This window comes from Balaenoptera acutorostrata, chromosome 11 (assembly GCF_949987535.1).
Source record: "Balaenoptera acutorostrata chromosome 11, mBalAcu1.1, whole genome shotgun sequence".
Classification (NCBI taxonomy): domain Eukaryota; kingdom Metazoa; phylum Chordata; class Mammalia; order Artiodactyla; family Balaenopteridae; genus Balaenoptera; species Balaenoptera acutorostrata.
The window spans coordinates 82,287,556-82,310,747 of record NC_080074.1 but is presented as its reverse complement, the minus strand read 5'-3'; the positions used below and the strand labels follow the sequence as shown (position 1 = coordinate 82,310,747).

General features: G+C 37.7%; 1 protein-coding gene across 1 annotated transcript; it reads left to right on the top strand.

The window, feature by feature from the left end:
* The first annotated feature begins 5,466 nt into the window (after positions 1 to 5,466).
* LOC103002000 (WD repeat-containing protein 82-like) lies at positions 5,467 to 6,408 on the top strand. Its single transcript, XM_057557195.1, is given in 1 exon segment — positions 5,467 to 6,408. A coding segment is annotated over 1 exon segment (942 nt).
* The last annotated feature ends 16,784 nt before the right edge of the window (positions 6,409 to 23,192 follow it).

The window sequence follows — 23,192 nt, the reverse complement described above, 5'->3', positions numbered from 1 at the left end:
TAAAGTGGTATATATGTTTTTCAATACAGGCTTGACCATATTGTTGAGGACCTTCCAAGAAGACTGTGATGAAATGGAAGGAGATTGTTCACAGGAATGATCACTTATAGACGATTGAGCCGAGGGTCATTGCTGGTGGATTCCCAGAGTCACAAGCCTCTGAGATTAAGGAACTAAAATATTTTGTCCTGGCCATGACCACAAGCACGAGGTAATGAATGCATGAAGCCTCAGCTGACTCAGAACTAGGCACTTCTGAAATGTCTACCTTACTAATCAGAGTCTTTTGGGTACAGAATGGATGATAGTATAGGAGCATACTGATTTGTTATTCTAAATAATGTTGGGAAAACTGGGGCACTCTTGTGAATATAGAAACAGAAGTAATAAAAGTCTTTCATAACATAGGAATGCAACTAGCAGTGACTAATGTCTTGCGGTTCTTTCTAGGATAATAAAATGTAATGTCTATGGAGTTTGGCCTGAAAATGATTTCAGCTATTTCAGGAACACAGTCTTGGACAATTTGTTGACAACCTGGCAAAAGAAGATCATTCGTAAATCATTAAATCAGTCTTCAGAAAGTAAGGAATCCTGAGTTTTTGAAATAAAGACAGAATCACAGATCTGAGGGAAATCTAAGCCAGTACAAGAGGAAGAACTGAAATACAAAATGTGTAGGTTAGGATTCTGAAAAGAGATTGGATGGAAATTTTATAACTGGAAAATTTCTGTTTGTTGGGTGGAGCTGCAGAAGGCAGTTTCATTTTGGATTCTTGGAGTGATCTAAGATGTCTGCCCTTTAATTTGGCTGTTTCCAGCCTTCTTTTTGGGGACTCACACAGTCTCAAAGAACTGTCAATTGCAGAGGGGTAAATTAGAAGCCCTACACTTCTGAAATTTATTGGATGGAAATTCTCCTTCACTTTAGTTAGGCTTAACATCCCTTTAATTCAAGAACAATTTTGGACCTTGGTAGAATCTTCAGCAATTTTTTTATTCCTATCTCTTGAAAATCATCTAATTCTAGGTTCTGTGGGTGAGAAATAACTACATCAGAGACATAACAGAAAGGAATATATTTTTTTAAATGCAAAGCCTAAGTCACTTGAAATTTTAAAGTGTCAGGATATATATGCTCCAAAGGGAGTGAAAATTGAAAATTACCATGTATTTGTATTAAATTTTTTTTAAAAATTGATAGTCTCCGGTGATATTTTGTTCATAATTATTTTATCAGACTGTCTCCAATTTAGTGCATTGGCAATGTCTTTAGACTTCAACAGGACTCAGGAATAACATGTCTTTGTATTAACCTCTAAACCATTGAACTACAAATAGTCCTCTGATCCATGGTCATCTCTTGTCTTTTGACAGAGTGGCTCTTCCATTTAGGGTGGATCTTTTTTGAGTTAATTTTCAGTGAAGGACAGGCAACATTAACTATGAGTCTTCTTGGTTGGAGCAAATGACATACCGAAAAAAAAAAAGGAGATATTATTAATATTATATAGAAACACCACACTTTTATTAAGTCAACTACTCTTTTGGCAAAGAAAGAAGAATCCAATTTAACTACTGGCCATCAACAGATGGAAGAGTTGCTACAATAAAACCAACAAACATCAGTCATAGCAAGTAACCAAGATTAGCAATTTAGCTCTCTGAGAAAGTTAATGAAATAAATTACTGGTCATCATATATTTTAGTGCCCAATGCTCAGATTTCTTGTTTCCTATCTAGAATACTGTCTTTCATTTATTATTTTCCGTGATATCTCTAAAATATAATAACAGCAACAACTCAAACACAAAATGTCAAAAGTGAGCTATTCCCCCAAAAACATATACATACCATTTGGTGATGGTACTAGAAGGGATTTAGGAAATTTTCAGTTTGTTCAGGTCAGTGATTTTTCAAGGCACAGTATTACTCCATTTGTTAATTTATGCTACAAATTTATTCTATATTTATTTTACAAATAGAATAGAAACTAAGCAAATAGATTAAAAATGAAGTGCCTATAATGTGAAAGTTGTCGTGGAGGGTACTACAGAGATAGCTAATTGTTACTCTCTGAGATAAAGTACCTTATGATTTCATAGAGCTGTTAACAAAATATCTGCCATCCTAGGTAACATATGTTTAGTGACACAAAGAGAGATGAACAAGGAAGGGAGTATTTGAAAATGGCACTGACCAATGAGCAAGATTTCAGTGGACAGCGAGGGCTTTCTGGGTAGGACATATTCTGAGCAATCATGTAGAAGTAAGAAAGTATAAAGCATATTTTGAGACTAGCAAGGAAGTCACCTTGGTTTCTATAGGAGAGTAATAAAAGATGAGCTAGGAACATGTATTGGTTGGTAGCTATTCTCTTGAAAAAAGAAGCAAAGAATCCAATTCAACTACTGGCTACCAGAGGAATAGAAAACATGTAAACTGTTGTGATGGGTTACATATAAGGATTAGTTCTGGACAAAACTCCGGATGAAATTTGTCTTTGGTTCCCACACTCTGCCCCCTTCAGTGTTCTAAAGCTTTCCTTTAATCCTCTTTAAAATCTACTTGTAGCTCCTCACTTCATGGGTAATTGCAAAATTCTGGTTAACCTCTTCAATTGTTACCACAGAGATTTTGTATATGTAATTTAAGAGTTATTAAGAATGAAACAGAGAATTCAAGCATAAATCAGTGGATGAAGAAGAATTAGGGAGGGTATTAATAAGCCTTCCCAAATTCCTAAATTCAGTTACCACGTGTAGGGTTAAGGTTTGCTCTATTACCTGGGACCTTAACCTTTCAGGTAGAATTTTTCTTTCACATCTATGTAAATCTTCCTGGGAGTAAAATTATAGCTGTGTAGAAGATGAAAAACCTCATTAAGGAAGAAGTTCTCAAGTACCTGGATCAGAAGGGAGTGGGAGCAAGGCACACCACAGAAAATCATAAAGATGCAATTCCTATTGCTACAGCTCCCTCCCTTAACCCCTCTTATGTCTGGATTAATTTAAGGCTTGGAGAGGAGTCTCAGTTTTCATCAAAATATACAGTAATCAAAGCCTCACACATTCTAAGTTATCCAGACTAGCTTAGAAATATCCACTTCACAAGGAAGCACATTTATAATCATCATAAGTAATATTGGGAGAGGGACAAATAATTATTGAGCACCTTCTATGTACATATATTTTGTGATTAATTTTACATATATTACCTCATCATTTTCATATAACTTTGAGAGATAGCTTTTTTAATCTTCACCAGACTTTCTCGTGCCTCTTCTAATGAAGAATCTGAGAGTCAGTAAGTTAAGTGACTTGTCCTTACTCTTTTAGGAAGAGGCAGAACCAAGATTCAAACTGAGTTATGCTTAAGTTTTTTCACTACCATAATGTCTCCTTCATAACTTTAAATCTTTTGTTGCTTTAATTCTTTACATGTATTTAATTACAAGGTAGTAGAAATTTTATAACTATGTAAATCATAAGATTTTTAAAAAAGAAAATGAAGATGGAATATCATGTAAACTCAGTTTCCAAACTTCAGCTCTTCTTGCTCCAAGTTTCTTACACAAAACCAATATTCTAGCTGCTTTATTTTCCAACATAATTGATATTGACATTTAGTTCCTGATATTTCAAGTCACAAATGGTTCATTAATCAATTCAATAAAATTTGGGGACACGTGCTGTGGAAATCTGTCTTTGAGAGTGAAATTTGTGATTCATAGAACTTACTTTAGAGCTTAATTTTGAGATGGAGAGACTGAGCTCCTGAGAGTTTTGGTGAATAGCTACAGGTCCCAGAGTTACTTCATGATATAACTAGGTTATAACAAGTTGCTTGGCACCTGTAGTCATACTGTTTTCATTATGCCATAATTCTGGGTCTCCTACTTGCTGGCTGTGTACCTTTGGCTATTTAACCTCTTAAACTATTTTTTCCCCTTCTGTCAAAGGGGATGATAGTAATAATATCTTTTGTGGATGTATTGTAAGAACTGTTCCTTTTCCCTCTCCAAAACAACTTGTGATTTTGATTGGGGAGTCACCCTCTCCACATAGCTTTAGTAGCAGCCCCTCTCTCAGAAGTGTATCCTTAATAGTCTAAAATCAAGCTTAGGAAACCATTCCTTTGTCACTAGTTGATATGGGGTGAACATAGGATATAATTCTGACCATTGATTCTCCAGAGGACATCTGCTGAGGGAATAAATCTGCTAGTAAAATTTTACTACAACTTAAGAAGATATTACCAAAAAGGTGAAGGAAGAAAATTAGAGGACAATATACTTTCTTAATATAGACACAAAATTTTTTTAACATCTTTATTGGAGTATAATTGCTTTACAATGGTGTGTTAGTTTCTGCTGTATAACAAAGTGAATCAGCTATACATATACATATATCCCCATATCTCCTCCCTCTTGCATATCCCACCCTCCCTATCCCACCCCTCTATGTGGTCACAAAGCACCGAGCTGATCTCCCTGTGCTATGTGGCTGCTTCCCACTAGCTATCTATTTTACATTTAGACACAAAATTTCTTAACAAAATATTTCACAAGTAAATCCAGTAATATATAAAAGGAATAATACATCAGGTCCTAGTGGGTTTTATCCCACAAATGCAAGATTGGTTGAATCTCTGAAAATCAATCAGTGGAGTTCACCATATTAACACAATAAAGGAGTAAAAACATCATTTCAATAGTTGCAGAAAAATTAGCTAATGAGTTCAGCAGTTACTTATGAAAAAAGCTCTCAGCAAACAAGTATTAAAAAGAAACTCCTCAATCTAATGAAGGACAACTACAAAAACTGTACAACTAACATTACACATAATCGTAAAGTTAATTCTTTACCCCTAAGATCAGGATGTCCACTTCCATTACCACTCACTGAGTATTTTATGAAATGTAATTCTAAAATTGTAACAGAAGAATAAGAGAAAGCAGGCATGTAGACTGGAAAAGAAGAAACAAAACTGATGCTATTTTCAGACAACATCATTGGGCATACAGAAAATCCTAAGGAACTTACAAAATAATTTCTACAGCTAGTAAATGGATTTAGAAAGGTCATTGAATAGGGACTTCCCTGGTGATCCAGTGGTTAAGAATCTGCTTTCCAATGCACGGGACACAGGTCCCTGGTCGGGGAACTAAGATCCCACATGCCAGCAGGGCAACTAAGCCCACACACCACAACTACTGAGCACAAAAGCCACAACTACAGAGCCCACGTGCCACAACTAGAGAGAAGCCCATGCTCCCCAACGAAGAACCCTGCACCCTGCAGTGAAAGATCCCACATACCGCAATGAAGATCCCACGCACTGCAACTAAGACCCAGTGCAGCCATAAATAAATAAATATTAATTTTAAAAAATAGAAAGGTCATAGAACAAAGGTTAAAATATAAAAATCCATTTTAGCCGCCGCCACCTCCAGCATTCGCCGCCATGAAGCTGAGCGACAGCGTGCTGCGGAACTTCCATGTTGCCAAGGTGTTCCGCGAGAACTCGGACAAGATTAACAGCTTCGACTTCAGCCTCAACGGCGAGACGGTCATCTCGAGCAGCGATGACGACTCCATCGTGCTCTGTGACTGCCAGGAGGGCAAACCAAAGAGAACCCTGTACAGTAAGAAATATGGCATGGACCTCATCAGATACACTCATGCAGCAAACACAGTCGTTTACAGCCCTAACAAAACAGGTGATACTATCCGTTACCTGTCCTTTCATGACAACAAATACATCAGATACTTTCCTGGACATAGAAAAAGGGTGGTGGCCTTGTCCATGTCACCTGTGGATGACACTTTCATTTCTGGGTCTCTTCATAAGACCATTCGGCTCTGGGATCTCCAGTCCCCTAACTGCCAGGGTCTCATGCATCTACAGGGCAAACCAGTTTGTTCTTTTGATCCAGAAGGATTAATTTTTACTGCAGGTGTTAATTCTGAAATGGTCAAACTTTATGATCTTCGCTCTTTCGATAAGGGGCCATTTGCGACATTTAAGACACAGTATGATCGGACTTGCGAGTGGACGAGAGTTAAGTTCAGCAGTGAAGGCAAACTCATCCTCATCTCTACCAATGGCAGCTTCATCCATCTGATCGATGCATTCAAGTGAGTGGTGATGCATACGTTTGGGGGTTATGCCAGCAGCAAAGCCGTCACACTGGAGGCCTCCTTTACTCCAGACTCGCAGTTTATTATGATTGGTACAGAGGATGGCAAGATCCATGTCTGGAATGGAGAGAGTGGTATAAAAGTAGCGATGTTGGATGGCAAACACACAGGCCCCATCACCTGTCTGCAGGTCAACCCCAAGTTCATGACTTTTGCCAGTGCTTGTTCCAACATGGCCTTCTGGTTGCCCACCATCGATGACTGACCTGCATGGTGCTTGCCTGTTTTCTGTACAGTGACGGTGGCCAGTAGGAAAAAAAAAACTTAGAAGGAACTAAGATAATAGTGAGACTGGATCATTTGACTGGGCTGGAGAGCATCCTTCCACATGGCCTTCCCAAGGATGTGCTGCACATTTGCTCAAAAGAAATGAATTACATTGCCAAGCTTCTTCAAAAGGACTCTTGGTGAAGCAGATTCAATCGGGACTCAGATTTTCCAGCTGTCACTGCACCGAGCTCCTCCAGAGGAGTGACCAGACTCGTGATTAGGGTATAGTGGGGTCCTCAAGACACCTTCCATTTTGAATGTATTTGCTGCTGAGGAGTCGGTGAAATTAATTCTGCACATCCCTTCTCCCACCCCGATAAATGCATAGGAAGCCACAGTTCTGGTTTTGAGATGCTAGGGCAGCTCAGTGCCCCTTGCCCTCATCCTGCATGTCTTGTTACTGGATCTCCCTGTGTCATTGTGGCATTATCCACAACCATCATGTTACTTAGGTGCCAAACATTTACAAAAATGTCTCCATATATCTTAGGATCAGAAAGGGACAGATAACAGACGGACCTTGCTTGCCAGGAAGCCTTGCAGTTAGTCATGTGAGGGTGGGTGATCTGGGTGTGCCTCAGGCTCTGGGTGTTGGGTGGGAAAAAGGGCCAAGAGTCTGAAAGGGAGGGAGGAGGGGTAGCAGGTGAATTCCTAGGGCTGGGAGGTTTAACAGCAGCTTGATGTGGTGCCCTGTCATCAAAACAAACCCACAGTCCTTCTGGGTGCCTGCCAAGTTTGGTTGTATACAAAAGCAAGGTGGGCATCTATTTTGGTATATGAGCTACATCACGCTTTCCTGTGGGCCAGTATGTGGAGTGAGTCTATACTGATGCCTTCCCTGCCCACCACAAGTTGTGTACATAGTCTCCAGATGATACCACCCCTTCCCCAGCTCCCAACCAAGAGCTGGCTCTAGGCTTGTGTTATATGTTATATTTAGCCTTTTTATATATGACTTGGGATTTCTGTTTTTTGTATTTTAGCACAGTGTGTGTACACCTTCATTTAAATATATCATGTATGTGCATACATATATACATATATGTGTGTGTGCATACATATATACATATATGTATGCATGTGTGTGTGTATATATATATATATTTTAAAAGTATCAGAGTTCAGCTGAAGGAGATGGAGTCCTATGCCCCAGGAGAAAGACTGCATCCTTGCTAATAGTGTTTGCCACAAGTGTTAGTCTTCCCTATTACCTTTTTCCCTTTGGGACACTGAACAAAAGCAAAGCTTTTGAGTGTTCCCTGTGCCCAAGGCAGCTAAGTGAGGGTCTTGGAATGACTCCCTTGCGTTCCTCAAGCCACACTTTGGGGTCTTCTCTGCAGTATCAGCCCCCTTTTTGCCCAGTGATGCTCTGTCTGCACCTGTATGTGTGTGACAGTCACTTTTGCATGCCTTTTGTGTCTGGCTCCCAGCATTTTGGGACAGGATGCTGGAACCAGAGCATTTTCAGCTTGTCTGAGGTTTCTTTGCCAATTATAGGTCACTCCTGTTTACCTGGTATGTCTGCTTTCTTACTTCTTTTCCTTGCATTCTCTTGGGAGAGGGAGGATTCCTGATTGGGGTTGAGATGAGCTGCAGGTAGCTCATTGCCTTTTCCCCTGCATGGCCTTCTAAGAGCAGGACAAGTGGCATGTTATTTCACTAAGTTCCCAAACATCTAAGCGAGTAACACATTCCCTGCAGATCCAGAAACAGGCTCAACAAGGTTATGTTTGACTTTCCCAAGAGTACCTAGCTGCTAGTGGGGAAAGCAAGCCATTACTGCCTCTGTTCAGCCGCAGGAATAGGCTGTGAATTGCTAGCAATTACTGTTTTGTTTTGCTTTTTTTTTTTTTATTATTAAACTGTAATACCTTAGTGTGAGGGACTTGATTCAGGGGCCAGCAGACTTTTTTTTTTAAATTAATTTATTAATTAATTTATTTTTATTTTTGGCTGTGTTGGGTCTTCGTTTCTGTGCTAGGGCTTTCTCTAGTTGTGGCAAGCAGGGACCACTCTTCATCGCGGTGTGCAGGCCTCTCACTATCGTGGCCTCTCTTGTTGCAGAGCACAGGCTCTAGACACACAGGCTCAGTAGTTGCGGCTCACGGGCCCAGTTGCTCCGCGGCATGTGGGATCTTCCCAGACCAGGGCTCGAACCCATGTCCCCTGCATTGGCAGGCAGATTCTCAACCACTGCGCCACCAGGGAAGCCCTTTGTTTTGCTTTTTTAGCAATTACTTTTTGGCTTGTTCCTTAACCTTAAAAGCAAGGGGCATACGTCTTTCCCAGATATAGGCTGGAATCTGCAGCTTCTGAGGTGCCACACACTGTATAGCTCTACATTCTCAGAGTGGAGGGAATTTTAGAAACCAAGTGATCTGAGCTATTACTGCCCACCCCTGGCTTTCCAGGGTAGAAAATTCATGGTAGGAATAACTGTTCAGAGAAAGTACTTGGAACTGTAGGTTAACAAGAAAACCTGTGTAATTAACATATCTGTACCCTGAGCAGCCACCACGCATGACTTGTCTATCAGCAGGAAAATGATTTGTATTGAGTTCCTGTGTGTCCAAAGCGGACGAACCATGTCCTTTGAAATTATGCACTGCACTGCTTCTATTTATGGGGACCTGTGGCTGTAGAGCTGGCTCCTGAGTTGGGAAGGAAAGGGAAAGATGCAGCTGGAAGTGACCAAAGATGATGTGGTAGTGGGAATAAGGCAGAATTAAGGGAGAAAAGAGTCTGTGGGTCAGAGAAGCTGAGGAGCACCAGGGCTTCAAGGACACCCTCAGTGGGAGCCAGAGGTGCTTAAGCTCTCCTGGGGGTGGGGGGCGCACCACGCTCTCAAGAGTCAGGGCCAAAGCCTCTGATTTATATGCGACAGTGACACTGCACTGCTCAACCACCAGCCAGTGGGGTATTTTTTTTGTTTTTAAGAAAAAACCCATTGTAATCATAATTAATGCTTATTAAGAAAAATCTGGGAATTTTAAAAAGAATCAGCTTGCCACCCAAATGTTAATCTTTTGGTGTTTAGTGTTCCTCTAGACATTTCTGTGCATAGATTTTTGGTGTGTTTACATAGTTGTTATTCTACTGTATATACAATTTTATGTCCTTTTTGTACTTAACATATAAATGTTTTTTCATGTTATCTGTCTTAAACAGAAATAAATAAATAAAATAAAAATCAATTTTATTTTTTTATGTCAAGATAAAATAATTGAAAATGAAAGTAGCATATCATTTACAGTAACATCAAATAACAGAAAGCCTTTAGGAATAAATTTAACAAACGGCTTGCAGAACGTTATCACTGAAAATAACACAATATTGCCAAAAGAATAAAAAGAAGACCAAAATAAATGGAGAGATATCATGTTCATAGATTAGAATACTCAATATCATAAAGATATTAATTCTCTTCAAGTTAATCTATAGAGTCAACACAATCCCAGTAAGGGTTTTTGTAGACACTTAAAAGCTGGTTATAAAATATACATGGCACTGCAATGGACCTGGAATATTCAAAGCAAGCCTGAAAAAGAACAAAATTATAGGATATACATGATCTGATTTCAAGACTTACTACAATGTGCAGTAATAAAAACGGTATGGTATTGGCCAAACCATAAAGAGATAGATCAACAAAATAAAATAGAATGCTCCAAACTAAACCCACACTTATGTAGACATTCAATTTTCCACAAAGGTGCCAACGAAATTCGATGCAGCAAAGCGTGGATTTTTAACAAATAGTGCTGGAACAACTGATTCCATATGCAGGAAAAAATCTTGACTGCTTTCTCATACCACACCCAAAATTAATTAGAATTTAAAAGGAAAACAGGAGAACATATTTCTTACTTTCGTTTAAGCAATCGTTTCTCAGAAAGAACACATAAAGCAGGGACTCAATAATGTAAGATAGATAACTTAGATTTTATCAAAATGTAAAACTGATATACAACAAAAGATGCTACTACAAAAATGAGTAGGTTAGCCTAGAGAAAATATTCACAAGGTTGGCATTTAGAATATAAAGAAACCATACAACTTTATAGTAAAAGGACAAGCAGTCCAATTTAAAAAATGGGAAAAACGTTTGAACAGACACTTTACAAATAATGTATATGAATGACCAATTAGCACATATCAAAAGTGCTTGACATTATTAGCCAGGAAAGAAATGTAAATTAAAAAGTCATAGTGAATAGAGCTACCAGAAAAGCCAAAATTAAAAAGACTGACAACATTAAGTGTTGGTGAAGACATGGAGCAACTGGAATTTTCTTACACTCTTACATTGCTGTACGATTACTTTGGGAAAAAAGAGGTCTGAAAGTTTATTATAAAACTAAAGACACAGCTATCTGTGACCCCAAAATTTTACTTTCAGATGTTACCAGAGATAGCAAAGACTAATCTGTAAAAAGACTTGTATAAGAATATTTATAGCAGCTCTATTCATATTAGCCAGAAATTGGAAATAGACCAGGTGTCCATCAGTAGGAGAATAAATCAACAAAATGTGACTTATTTATACAATAGAGTGTAACTCAAAAATAAAAAAGGAATGAACTATTGATACATACAACAGCTGAATCTCAAAAAATACTATATTGAATAAAAGAAACCTTACACGAGAATACATATTGTATGATTCCATTCTAATGAAATCATAAAACAGTCAAAACTACTGTTGTGGAAAAAAAATTATTGTGGAAAATAATCAGAACTGTTGTAAATGGAACAGAGGTGGAAATTAACTGGTAGGAGACATGAGAGAAGTTTCTAGGGTCAGGGTGAAGTTCTACATCTTGATAGAGGTTTGGGTTACATAGATATATTCATTTGTCCAAACTTAACAAACATTCATGTAAAATTTGCAAATTTTCTTGTTTATAAGTTATGTCATGGAAGAAAAAATACTGTAAACAAATGCTTAACTTTAGTTAAAGTAAGCATGCTAAAGTATTTAGGGAGAAATATATGCGTGTCTGCTATTTACTTTGAAATGCATCAAAAAATAAGATGAATTGATAGATGAAGAGTAGAATAAATAGATGGATGAACATGCAGTAAAGATGCTATGATGCTGATTGTAGAATCTACGAGTGGGGGCGGCATCCCATGAGTCTAACCTGAATATAAACCAGCATCAGAAATGTTCGATCAACTTATTACCAAAATCTTTCTTTAATGGAAAATCTTTCAAGTCTGTGCAACCCAGGAAATACTTGTCATTGCTTAACCTGTCAGAATCTCCATTTGCAGTGGTATCTGATGAGAAAGCTATGATCCCTGTCAGTGCACCAGTGAGAACGTTTCCCTAGGACTTTTCTAATAAGCAGGCTGCTGGCTCATTGCTGAATGATGGCTGAAGACAGAACCATCTGGAAAGCAGAGTACAGAATGATCTCTATTTTTCCAAGATTCAAAGGAAGGTGGAACATTTCTGAATGAAACCATGGATGTTATTCATAAAATCTGGGCCACATGAGGTTAGAGGCATATTGATTTCCAGTCGAAGGATGAATTGGCCATCTTTGGCCTTTCAGGAAAATGACCACAGATTAAGATGATGAAGAACAGATGCCACTATTTGAAGCTTCAGTTAGAAAACCTTAAATGGGCTTAACTGGCAGGACAGCCATAACAACTGTGTCTTGCCGCACATTGACGGAAAGATGACAAATGTTTTAATGTGGTGAAGACGAATCCTGGATCTAGCTGCTTCCGAATGAATGATCCAGCCAGTTTGAAAAGTTTTGAAGAAATAAAACTTGCCAATACTCACCAAGTTCCAGAAAAGCCTGCGATTTGAGCAATTCCATGTTGGAATTAGGTTTGAGAACAAAAACTATTTTTTTTAATGTTTTCTTAGAAGAGTTACTTAAAGAGAATTCCATACCTAGTAAAGATTAGAGAAAATGTAGTCATTTGAAAACCTAGTTTTGTTTTGTTTTGTTTTCTTTCTCCGTGCTAAAATCAAATACATGCTATACATTCCCTCTGAAGTTACTAGCCTCTTTGTTTTCTTTCTTTTTTCTTTTTTTTGAATTTTATTTTACTTAATTTTTTTATACAGCAGGTTCTTATTAGTTATCTGTTTTATACATATTACTGTATATATGTCAATCCCAATCTCTCAATTCATCCCACCACCACCACCCCCTGCCACTTTCCCCCCTTGGTGTCCATACATTTGTTCTCTACATCTGTGTCTCTATTTCTGACTTGCAAGCCGGTTCATCTGTACCATTTTTCTAGATTCCACATATAAATATGTTAATATACAATATTTGTTTTTCTCTTTTCTGACTTACTTCACTCTGTATGACAGTCTCTAGGTCCATCCATGTCTCTACAGACGACCCAATTTCTTTCCTTTTTATGGCTGAGTAATATTCCATTGTATATATGTACCACATCTTCTTTATCCATTCGTCTGTCAATGGGCATTTAGGTTGCTTCCATTACCTGGCTATTGTAAATAGTGCTACAATGAATATTGGGTGTAAGTGTCATTTTGAATTATGGTTCTCTCAGGGTATAGCCCAGTAGTGGGATTGCTGAGTCATATGGTAGTTCTATTTTTAGTTTTTTAAGGCACTTCCATACTGTTCTCCATAGTGTCTGTATCAATTTACATTCCCACCAACAGTGCAACAGGGCTCCATTTTCTCCACACCCTCTCCAGAATTTGTTGTTTGTAGATTTTCTGATTATGCCCATCTAATTAGTGATGTTGAGCAGCTTTTCATGTGCTTCTTGGCCATATGTATGTCTTCTTTGGAGAAATATCTATTTAGGTCTTCTGCCCATTGTTTTTTCTTTTTTTTAAATTTATTTATGGCTGTGTTGGGTCTTCGTTTCTGTGCAAGGGCTTTCTCCATTTGTGGCAAGCAGGGGCCACTCTTCATCGCAGTGCGCAGGCCTCTCACTATCGCGGCCTCTCTTGTTGCGGAGCACAGGCTCCAGACGCGCAGGCTCAGTAATTGTGGCTCACAGGGCCAGTTGCTCTGCGGCATGTGGGATCTTCCCAGGCCAGGGCTCGAACCCGTGTCCCCTGCATTGGCAGGCAGATTCTCAACCACTGCGCCACCAGGGAAGTCCTCTGCCCATTTTTTGATTGGGTTTTTTGTTTTTTTAATATTGAGTTACATAAGCTATTTATATATTGTGGAGATTAGTCCTTTGTCCGTTGCTTAATTTGCAAATATTTTTTCCCATTCTGAGGGTTGTCTTTTTGTCGTGTTTATGCTTTCCTTTGCTGTGCAAAAGCTTTTAAGTTTCATTAGGTCCCATTTGTTTATTTTTGTTTTTAATTTCCATTTCTCTAGAAAGTGGGTCAAAAAATATCTTGCTGTGATTTATGTCAAAGAGTGTTCTTCCTATGTTTTCCTCTAAGCATTTTATACTGTCTAGTCTTATATTTAGGTCTTTAATCAATTTTGAGTTCATTTTTGTGTATGGTGTTAGGGAGTGTTCTAATTTCCTTCTTTTACATGTAGCTGTCCAGTTTTCCCAGCACCACTTATTGAAAAGACTGTCTTTTCTCCACTGTATATCCTTGTCTCGTTTGTCATAGATTAGTTGACCATAGGTGGGTGGGTTTATCTCTGGGGTTTCTATCCTGTTCCATTGATCTATATTTCTGTTTTTGAGCCAGTACCATATTGTATTGATTACTGTAGCTTTGTAATATAGTCTGAAGTCAGGGAGTCTGATTCCTCCAGCTCCGTTTTTTTCCCTCAAGACTGCTTTGGCTATTCAGGGTCTTCTGTGTCTCCATACAAATTTTAAGACATTTTCTTCTAGTTCTGTAAAAAATGTCACAGATAATTTGATAAGGGTTACACTGAATCTGTAGATTGCTTTGGGTACTATAGTCATTTTCACAATACTGATTCTTCCAATCCAACAACATGGTCTATCTCTCCATCTGTTTGTGTCATCTTTGATTTCGTTCATCAGTGTCTTATAGTTTTCTGAGTACAGTTTTTTACCACCTTAGGTAGGTTTATTCCTAGGTATTTTATTCTTTTTGTTGCAATGGTGAACGGGAGTGTTTCCTTAATTTATCTTTCTGACCTTTCATTGTTAGTGTATAGGAATGCAAGGATTTCTGTGCATTAATTTTGTATCCTGCATCTTTACCAAATTCATTAATTAGCTCTAGTAGTTTTCTGGTGGCATCTTTAGGATTCTCTATGTATAGTATCATGTCATCTGCAAACAGCGACAGTTTTACTTCTTTTCCAGTTTGTATTCCTTTTATTTCTTTTTCTTCTCTGATTGCTATGGCTAGGACTTCCCAAACTATGTTAAATAACAGTGGTGAGAATGGACATCCTTGTCTTGTTCCTGATCTTAGAGGAAATGGTTTCAGTTTTTCACCATTGAGAATGATGTTTGCTGTGGGTTTGTCACATATGGCCTTTATTATGTTGAGGTAGGTTCACTCTATGCCTACTTTCTGGAGAGTTTTTATCATAAATTGGTGTTGAATTTTGTCAAAAGCTTTTTCAGCATCTATTGAGATGATCATATGGTTTTTATTCTTCAGTTTGTTAATATGGTGTATCATATTGATTGATTTGCGTATATTGAAGAATCCTTGCATCCCTGGGATAAATCCCACTTGATCATGGTATATGATCCTTTTAATATGTTGTTGGATTCTATTTGCTAGTATTTTGTTGAGGATTTTTGCATCTATATTCATTAGTGATATTGGTCTGTAATTTTCTTTTTTTGTAGTATCTCTTTCTGGTTTTGTTATCAGGGTGATGGTGGCCTCATAGAATGAATTTGGGAGTGTTCCTTCCACTGTAATTTTTTGGAAGAGTTTGAGAAGGATGGGTGTTAGCTCTTCTCTAAATGTTTGATAGAATTCACCTGTGAAGCCACCTGGTCCTGGACTTTTGTTTGTTGGAAAATTTTTAATCACAGTTTCAGTTTCATTACTTGTGATTTGTCTGTTCATATTTTCCTTTTCTTCCTAGTTCAGTCTTTGAAGGTTATACCTTTCTGAGAATTTGTCCATTTCTTCCAGGTTGTCCATTTTATTAGCATCAAGTGGCTTGTAGTAGTCTCTTATGATCCTTTGTATTTCTTCAGTGTCAGTTGTAGCTTATCCTTTTTCATTTCTAATTTTATTGATTTGAGTCCTGTCCCTCTTTTTCTTGATGAGTCTGGCTAATGGTTTATCAATTTTGTTTATCTTCTCAAAGAACCAGCTTTTAGTTTTATTGATCTTTCCTATTGTTTTCTTCATTTCTATTTCATTTATTTCTGCTCTGTTCTTTATGATTTCTTTCTTTCTGCTAACTTTGGGTTTTGTTTGTTCTTCTTTCTCTAGTTCTTTTAGGCGTAACGTTAGATGGTTTATTTGAGATTTTTCTTGTTTCTTGAGGTAGGCTTGTATAGCTATAAACTTCCCTCTTAGAACTGCTTTTGCTGCATCCCATAGGTTTTGGGTCGTCGTGTTTTCATTGTCATTTGTCTCTAGGTATTTTTTGATTTCCTCTTTGGTTTCTTCAGTGATCTCTTGGTTACTTAGTAACGTATTGTTTAGCCTCCATGTGTTTGTGTTTTTTACGTTTTTTTCCCCTATAATTGATTTCTAATCCCATAGCTTTGTGGTCAGAAAAGATTATTGATATGATTTCAATTTTCTTAAATTTACTGACGTGTGATTTGTGACCCAAGATGTGATCTATCCTGGAGAATATTCCATGTGCACTTGAGAAGAAATTGTAGTCTGCTCTTTTCAGATGGAATGTCCTATAAATATCAATTATATCTATCTGGTCTATTGTGTCATTTAAAGCTTGTGTTTTCTTACTAATTTTCTGTCTGAATGATCTGTCCATTGGTGTAAGTGCAGTGTTATAGTCCCCCACTATTATTGTGTCACTGTCGATTTCCTCCTTTGTAGCTCTTAATAGTTGCTTTATGTATTGAGGTGCTCCTAAATTAGGTACATATATATTTATAATTGTTATATCTTCTTCTTGGATTGATCCCTTAATATTTATGAAGTGTCCTTACTTCTCTTTTGTAACATTCTTTATGTTACAGTCTATTTTATCTGATATGAGTATTGCTACTCCAGCTTTCTTTTCATTTCAATTTGCATGAAATATCTTTTTCCATCCCCTCACTTTCAGTCTGTATGTGTCCCTAGGTCTGAAGTGGGTCTCTTGTAGCCAGCATATATATGCGGGTCTTGTTTTTGTATCCATTCAGCAAGCCTATATCTTTTGGTTGGAGCATTTAATCCATTCACATTTAAGGTAATTATTGATATGTATGTTCCTATTACCATTTTCTTAATTGTTTTGGGTTTGTTTTTGTAGATCCTTCTCTTGTGTTTCTCACTTAGAGAATTTCCTTTAGCATTTGTTGTAAAGCTGGTTTGGTGGTGCTGAATTCTCTTAGGTTTGCTTGTCTATAAAGCTTTTGATTTCTCCATGGAATCTGAATGAGATCCCTGCTGGGTAGAGTAATCTTGGTTGTATATTCTCCCCTTTCATCACTTTAAATATATTGTGCCACTCCCTTCTGACGTGTAGAGTTTCTGCTGAGAAATCAGCTGTTAATGTTACAGGAGTTCCCTTGTATGTTATTTGTCATGTTTCCCTTGTTGCTTTTAATAATTTTTCTTTGTCTTTAATTTTTGTCAGTTTGATTACTCTGTGTCTCCTCATGTGTTTCTCCTTGGGTTTATCCTGCCTGGAACTCTCTGTGCTTCCTGGACTTGTGTGGCTATTTCCTTTCCCACATTAGGGAAATTTTCAACTATAATCTCTTCAAATATTTTCTCTGGTCCTTTCTCTCTCTCTTCTCCTTCTGGGACCCTTATAATGTGAATGTTGGTGCATTTAATGTTGTCCCTGAGGTGTCTTAGGCTGTCTTCATTTCTTTTCATTCTTTTTTCTTTATTCTGTTCTGCAGCATTGAATTCCACCATTCAGTCTTCCAGGTCACTTATCCATTCTTCTGTCTCAGTTATTCTGCTATTGATTCATTCTATTGTATTTTTCATTTCACTTATTGTATTGTTCATCTCTGTTTGTTTGTTCTTTGATTCTTCTAGGGGTTCTTTTATTCTTGTAGGTCTTTGTTCAACATTTCTTGCATCTTCTTTTTCTTTGCCTCCATTCTTTTTCTGAGGTCCTGGATCATCTTCACTATCATTATTCTGAATTCTTTTTCTGCTTATCTCCACTTTACTTATTTGTTTTTCTAGGGTTTTACCTTGTTCCTTCATCTGGCACATAGTCCTCTGCCTTTTCATTTTGTCTATCTTTCTGTGAATGTGGTTTTTATTCCACAGGCTGCAGGATAGTAATTCTTCTTGCTTCTGCTGTCTTCTCTCTGGTGGATGAGGCTATCCCCTGTGGATGATTGTTCAGCAGTTAGTTGTGATTCTGGTGCTCTCGCAAGAGGGAGTGAGTGCACGTCCTTCTACTTCTCCATCTAGAGCCATTCTCTTGTTTTCTTTCTTTAATAAAGAGAAAAACATTATCCATAACTGCAGTCTCAAAATAATCTCTAGAGATTATCTAATATGTTTCTATTTCCAGGCATTAGTGCATTTATTTCATTTCAAAACCAAAATAAGTAATACCGGTGATAATTAGTAGTCTTATAAATGAGTAACAACTGTGAATAATCCAGTCTTAATAAGTAGAAAATTAACTGAACTTGTTATTATAATTATTTAGATGTGGATTTTCTATTTGCATGACAAAGATTTAGAAGCTTTGTCTTCTAACCTAACACAAGAATATGAGAGATCATTTTTGATAGTGTTTGTATTATTCCTAGCTCTGAAGACTAGCATAAATCATAGCATGTAGTTCCTCTATAAAGAGAACCGTCATTCAAAACTTAAAGGGCAATGCCTAGTTAGTTTCAGCATATTTATATCTTCCTGACCCGCACACATGTACACTTAAATCCAGGAAGAAAGCAGATTGTATAGGAAGGAAAAAGCTTAGGCTTGGAATCAGACACTCACTAGCTGTTTGACCTTTGGCAATTGACCTAATTTTACTGAGCCTCAGTTTCCTTGAATGCAAAGTAGAGATCCAAATGCCTATCACATCTATGTATTGGGAAGACTGGGTGGCATAAAGTCTGTAAAAAAGCTGCACAGGGCTTCCCTGGTGGCGCAGTGGTTGAGAATCTGCCTGCTAATGCAGGAGACATGGGTTCGAGCCCTGGTCTGGGAGGATCCCACACGCCGCGGAGCAGCTGGGCCCGTGAGCCACAGCTGCTGAGCCTGTGCGCCTGGAGCCTGTGCCCCGCAACGGGGGGGGCCGCGATAGTGAGAGGCCCGCGCATCACGATGAAGAGCGGTCCCCGCACCGCGATGAAGAGTGGCCCCCACTTGCCGCAACTAGAGAAAGCCCTCGCACGAACCGAAGACCCAGCACAGTCAAAAATAAATAAATAAATAAATAAATAAATAAATAAATAAATAAAAGCTGCACAGAACCCACACAGGCAAGCATTCTGGGAGAAACAGTTTTCTGAAGTTGGTATAATCCACACTCACATCTCTGAAATAGTAACTGACTCAAACCATCTATTTTCAGGGTTACATGTGTGTTCTAGGTCCAATGAGAAAATGGCTGATGTGTTTGCACCTCATCTCACCACTTGAAATGTGGTATTAACTCCCACTGGACTGTGAATCACAATCACATTGCCCAGTGGCTGCATAATGTGTTTTAGATAAAAATGTAGAAGAATTATGGATATTAGAGCATTATTTGCTTCTGTAGTGCTGTGCATTACCCCACCAAATACTGTTAGCTTCATTTCTTCCTTATCCTCAATATTGTTTTAAATCATCTCCTACATGGAAATTGAACTGTGAGTTTGTTCTTTGTTGTCTACATGTGTTCTCTCCTCATATAGATGTCTTAAAATTCTAACACAAGGTATGTGGGCTGCACTGACTTGCCCCTTCCAATCTTATGTATGGCAGAACCTGTTGCCTCTCCTGGGACTAAAGTTTGGTCTGAATTCAAACCAATGATATACTATTTTTTTAATCTATAATTGATATTCATAAAATTTAAAATCAGAGACACTGGATTTGAAGTTTCTGAAAGCTTCCATCTTCTTCACATGAAGACATTTTTCCCAACAAATGTGATAGAAACTGAATCTCATACTTCCTCTTAACAATTTCACCAGATTATCAGAGCTCTTCATTCCCAATGCAACACATGTTGACCAATAACTGAGTCTCACCAAATGCTCGCTTGGTGGGTCTACCCCTTCTTGCACTCACATGCTGTATATGTACCAAGACACAGTTGTGTTTGTTCCCAAACCTTTACTTGCCAGTTAAATTTATTATTATTATTTCACAATTTAATTAAATATTACAAAAGCCTATGAATCATGAGTAAGAAAATAAAGTTGCTGTTTCTATGAAAGTTGAGTTGAATGCTTTGGAAAGACTCAATAAATAGAAATGACAAAACAAATCACAATAATCAGGTGAAGGCAGAAAAATATAAATTAGAGGGGAAAAGTAATAAAACTCTAAAATTCGGCACTTAGAATACTTTTACTTTTTAAAGTTGTTGCTTCACAGAAAAAAAAAAAGAAAAAACCTGGACATTGACACTGATGCAAAATTGGTGTAGTTAATGAAAGAGAAGCAATAATGAACTTCAAACAGTGGACCCATGCTCAAAGAAAACGTTCTACATCCAGAAAAGGAAAAAAACCTGTATATGAAGATCCATTTATATGTTTCAAGTTAACATAAACTGCATAAGTTAGGTGAGAAATTTTCCAATTTAACCCACTTTATCAATTAATTAATCAACTGCAGTTCTAATATACCCAATTTTAAAAGCTTCTGTTGAGTTGGAATACTCTTCATTGAATTTTTGTACAACAACAAATCAGTCTTATTTGTTGTATTCTTTTAGCAGTAAACCCAAAACAAGAGATCTTAAATTTGAAAATAAGTTAAATAGGAATTAAGAAGTTAACAGCTAATTAACAACAAAGTTTTGGTTTTTTTTAAATTGGCTGTCTTCATTGATTTCTCACAAATGGGAAGTCCCCTGTGCTCGAGGTGCACTTTCTCCCCGTGGATGGTGGTCTCTCTCTTTTAGCCATCCAAGATTCCTTCATGACTTAGATAACCATACACCCTGGTTACAGAGGACAGTCCTGGTTTAAGCCTGTTGTCTTGACATAATTATTAAAAGCACTGCAATTCACTTCCAGCTGTATCCCCACTTGGATGATAAATGATATGCGCTCCATATTCCTATGGTTTCTCATACCACCTTGCTCTCTGAATGTTTTACTTTTTCATCTTTTCTTCCTCCTTTTATCTCATTACACTCTGCCTTGACAAAATATATATATATATATATATATATATATATATATATATATATATATATATATGTATGTATATATAGTTGATCAGACATTTATTTTTGGCTTAGAGAAGTAGATCTTATTCAAAATTTGCAAAAAGTGGAACTTATTTGGAAGGAAATATAGATATATCACAAAACTCAAATATCAGCATTTTCATTCCAAACTGGGACCGTTAACACAAGACCCCAAGAAGGCAAGGCAGTCTGCATGTCTCTGTCTCTCTCTGTCCCTGACTACATGGTCCCTCATCTCATCTTCTCTTTGCATGGTTTTTCAGTCTCCTTTTTCCCTGCTGACCAGCCTTTTCTGCTTTACTTTCACTGAACCCAAACATGGTCATCCCAGCCCAAACTTTATATCACCTGCCAGTTCAAGTACTCAACAGAGACAATCTCAGCTGACTTGGACATAATTGAAATTCTCAAGAAAAAATCGGTTGGGTAGGCCCAAGCACTTATGTTAGTTCCCTGGTATCAGGCTTACAATTGTTTCAGTAGACTGTGTGGGGGGGATGGGGGGGTGGGGAGAAGTTCCGAGGTAGCTGGGACCATGTGACACAGATTCTCTGACAAGGCAATATGGGCGGGGGAAAATAATCGACATTTTTAATGTTTCTCTTCAGACTCTGAAAGTAACTCAATGGCTAATATCACAAATCAGTCTAAATCTATGCACATGTTCTAATGGCTGATCGTGATCCTAAAATAAGGTAAATATACTTTTTTAAAAATTTATTTATTTAGTTAGTTTTGGCTGCGTTGGGTCTTTGTTGCTGCACACGGGCTTTCTCTAGCTGCGGCGAGCGGGGGCTACTCTTCGTTGCGGTGCACAGGCTTCTCATTGCGGTGGTTTCTCTTGTTGCGGAGCATGGGCTCTAGGCTCGCGGGCTCTAGATCACAGGCTCAGTAGTTGTGGGGCACGGGCTTAGTTGCTCCGCGGCATGTGGGATCTTCCCGGACCAGAGATTGAACCCGTGTCCCCTGCATTGGCAGGAGGATTCTTAACCACTGCACCACCAGGGAAGCCCAAGTAAATATACTTTTAAAAGAAGGTCAAAAACATAATGTATAATGAAAATCTCTGGTTATGATGAAAGCCAGCGATAAAGATATCTGACAGGAGAATCATTTAAGACCCTATTAATAAAAGAAAACAGCACAAATAAATGTAGATGAATTATAGCAACTGCTACACTCCTTCTTAGCCTTCAGTTGACCCCTAAAAAACACAGGTTGTCAAATATTTGCCTATGAGTAGAATAGCTCACTACAGATTTAGTGAGAAAATAAGTTCACAAATAAGACAATATATTTCTCTCACTGTAACCCCAAACTAGTTTCAAACAAAAGGAAAAGGGAGATCAGTGTAGTTTGGGGTCTTGGCTTTTATTTAAAATAGTTTGGGGAAAGTGAGCCTCTCACTTTAAATCTGAGATTCATTTTCCTAATCTGTAATTGACACGGTTGAATTATTTAATGATAACTTGCTGGAAGTTGTCAGTACTTTGCTGTCTCAGATATTATTTGTGTTTTATTCACATTTATTTATTGTGTTCCCTCTAAATGCTTTAAGAAATAAGCAGATAACCACTTTACATAAGTGGCATCAGAAAGAAATAAAAGGTAGAAGACCTGGACTTTCCTTTTAAGGAGTTTACAATTGAAATGAAGAGATATAGTTAAAAGATTTTAGCTAAGTAAATTTTTATCTCCTCTCATCAAATGTACCCATACTCTTTCCTATTAAAATTCATCAAGCAACCATAATGGTATTAGGAAAGTAGTGAAATGCCAAGATATGGAAAAGATAAAAGTGCTTGGTAACTGCTTTTTGGGAAAAACATTGTTTCAATCTCAGTATCATCACAATAATATTTTTATTATTAATAAACTTTATAAGAAATTTTAGCTTCACAGCAAAATTGAGAGAAAAGTATGGAGTTCCCATATATCCTCTGCATCCACAGATGCACAACCTCCCCCGTTATTGACATCCTACATCACATTGGTGCATTTGTTACAATCTGTGAACCTACACAGCGTTACCACCTAAAGTCCATAGTTTACATTAGTGTTCACTCTTGGTGTTGTATATTCTATGGGTTTTGACAAGTGTATAATGACATGTACCCACCACTGTAGTACCATACATAGTAGTTTCACTCTCCTAAAAATCCTCTGTACTGTGCCTACTCATCCCTCCCTCTGTCAACCACTGATTTTTTTTTAGTCTCTATAGCTTTGCCTTTTCCAGAATGTCATGTAGTTGGAATCACACAGTATG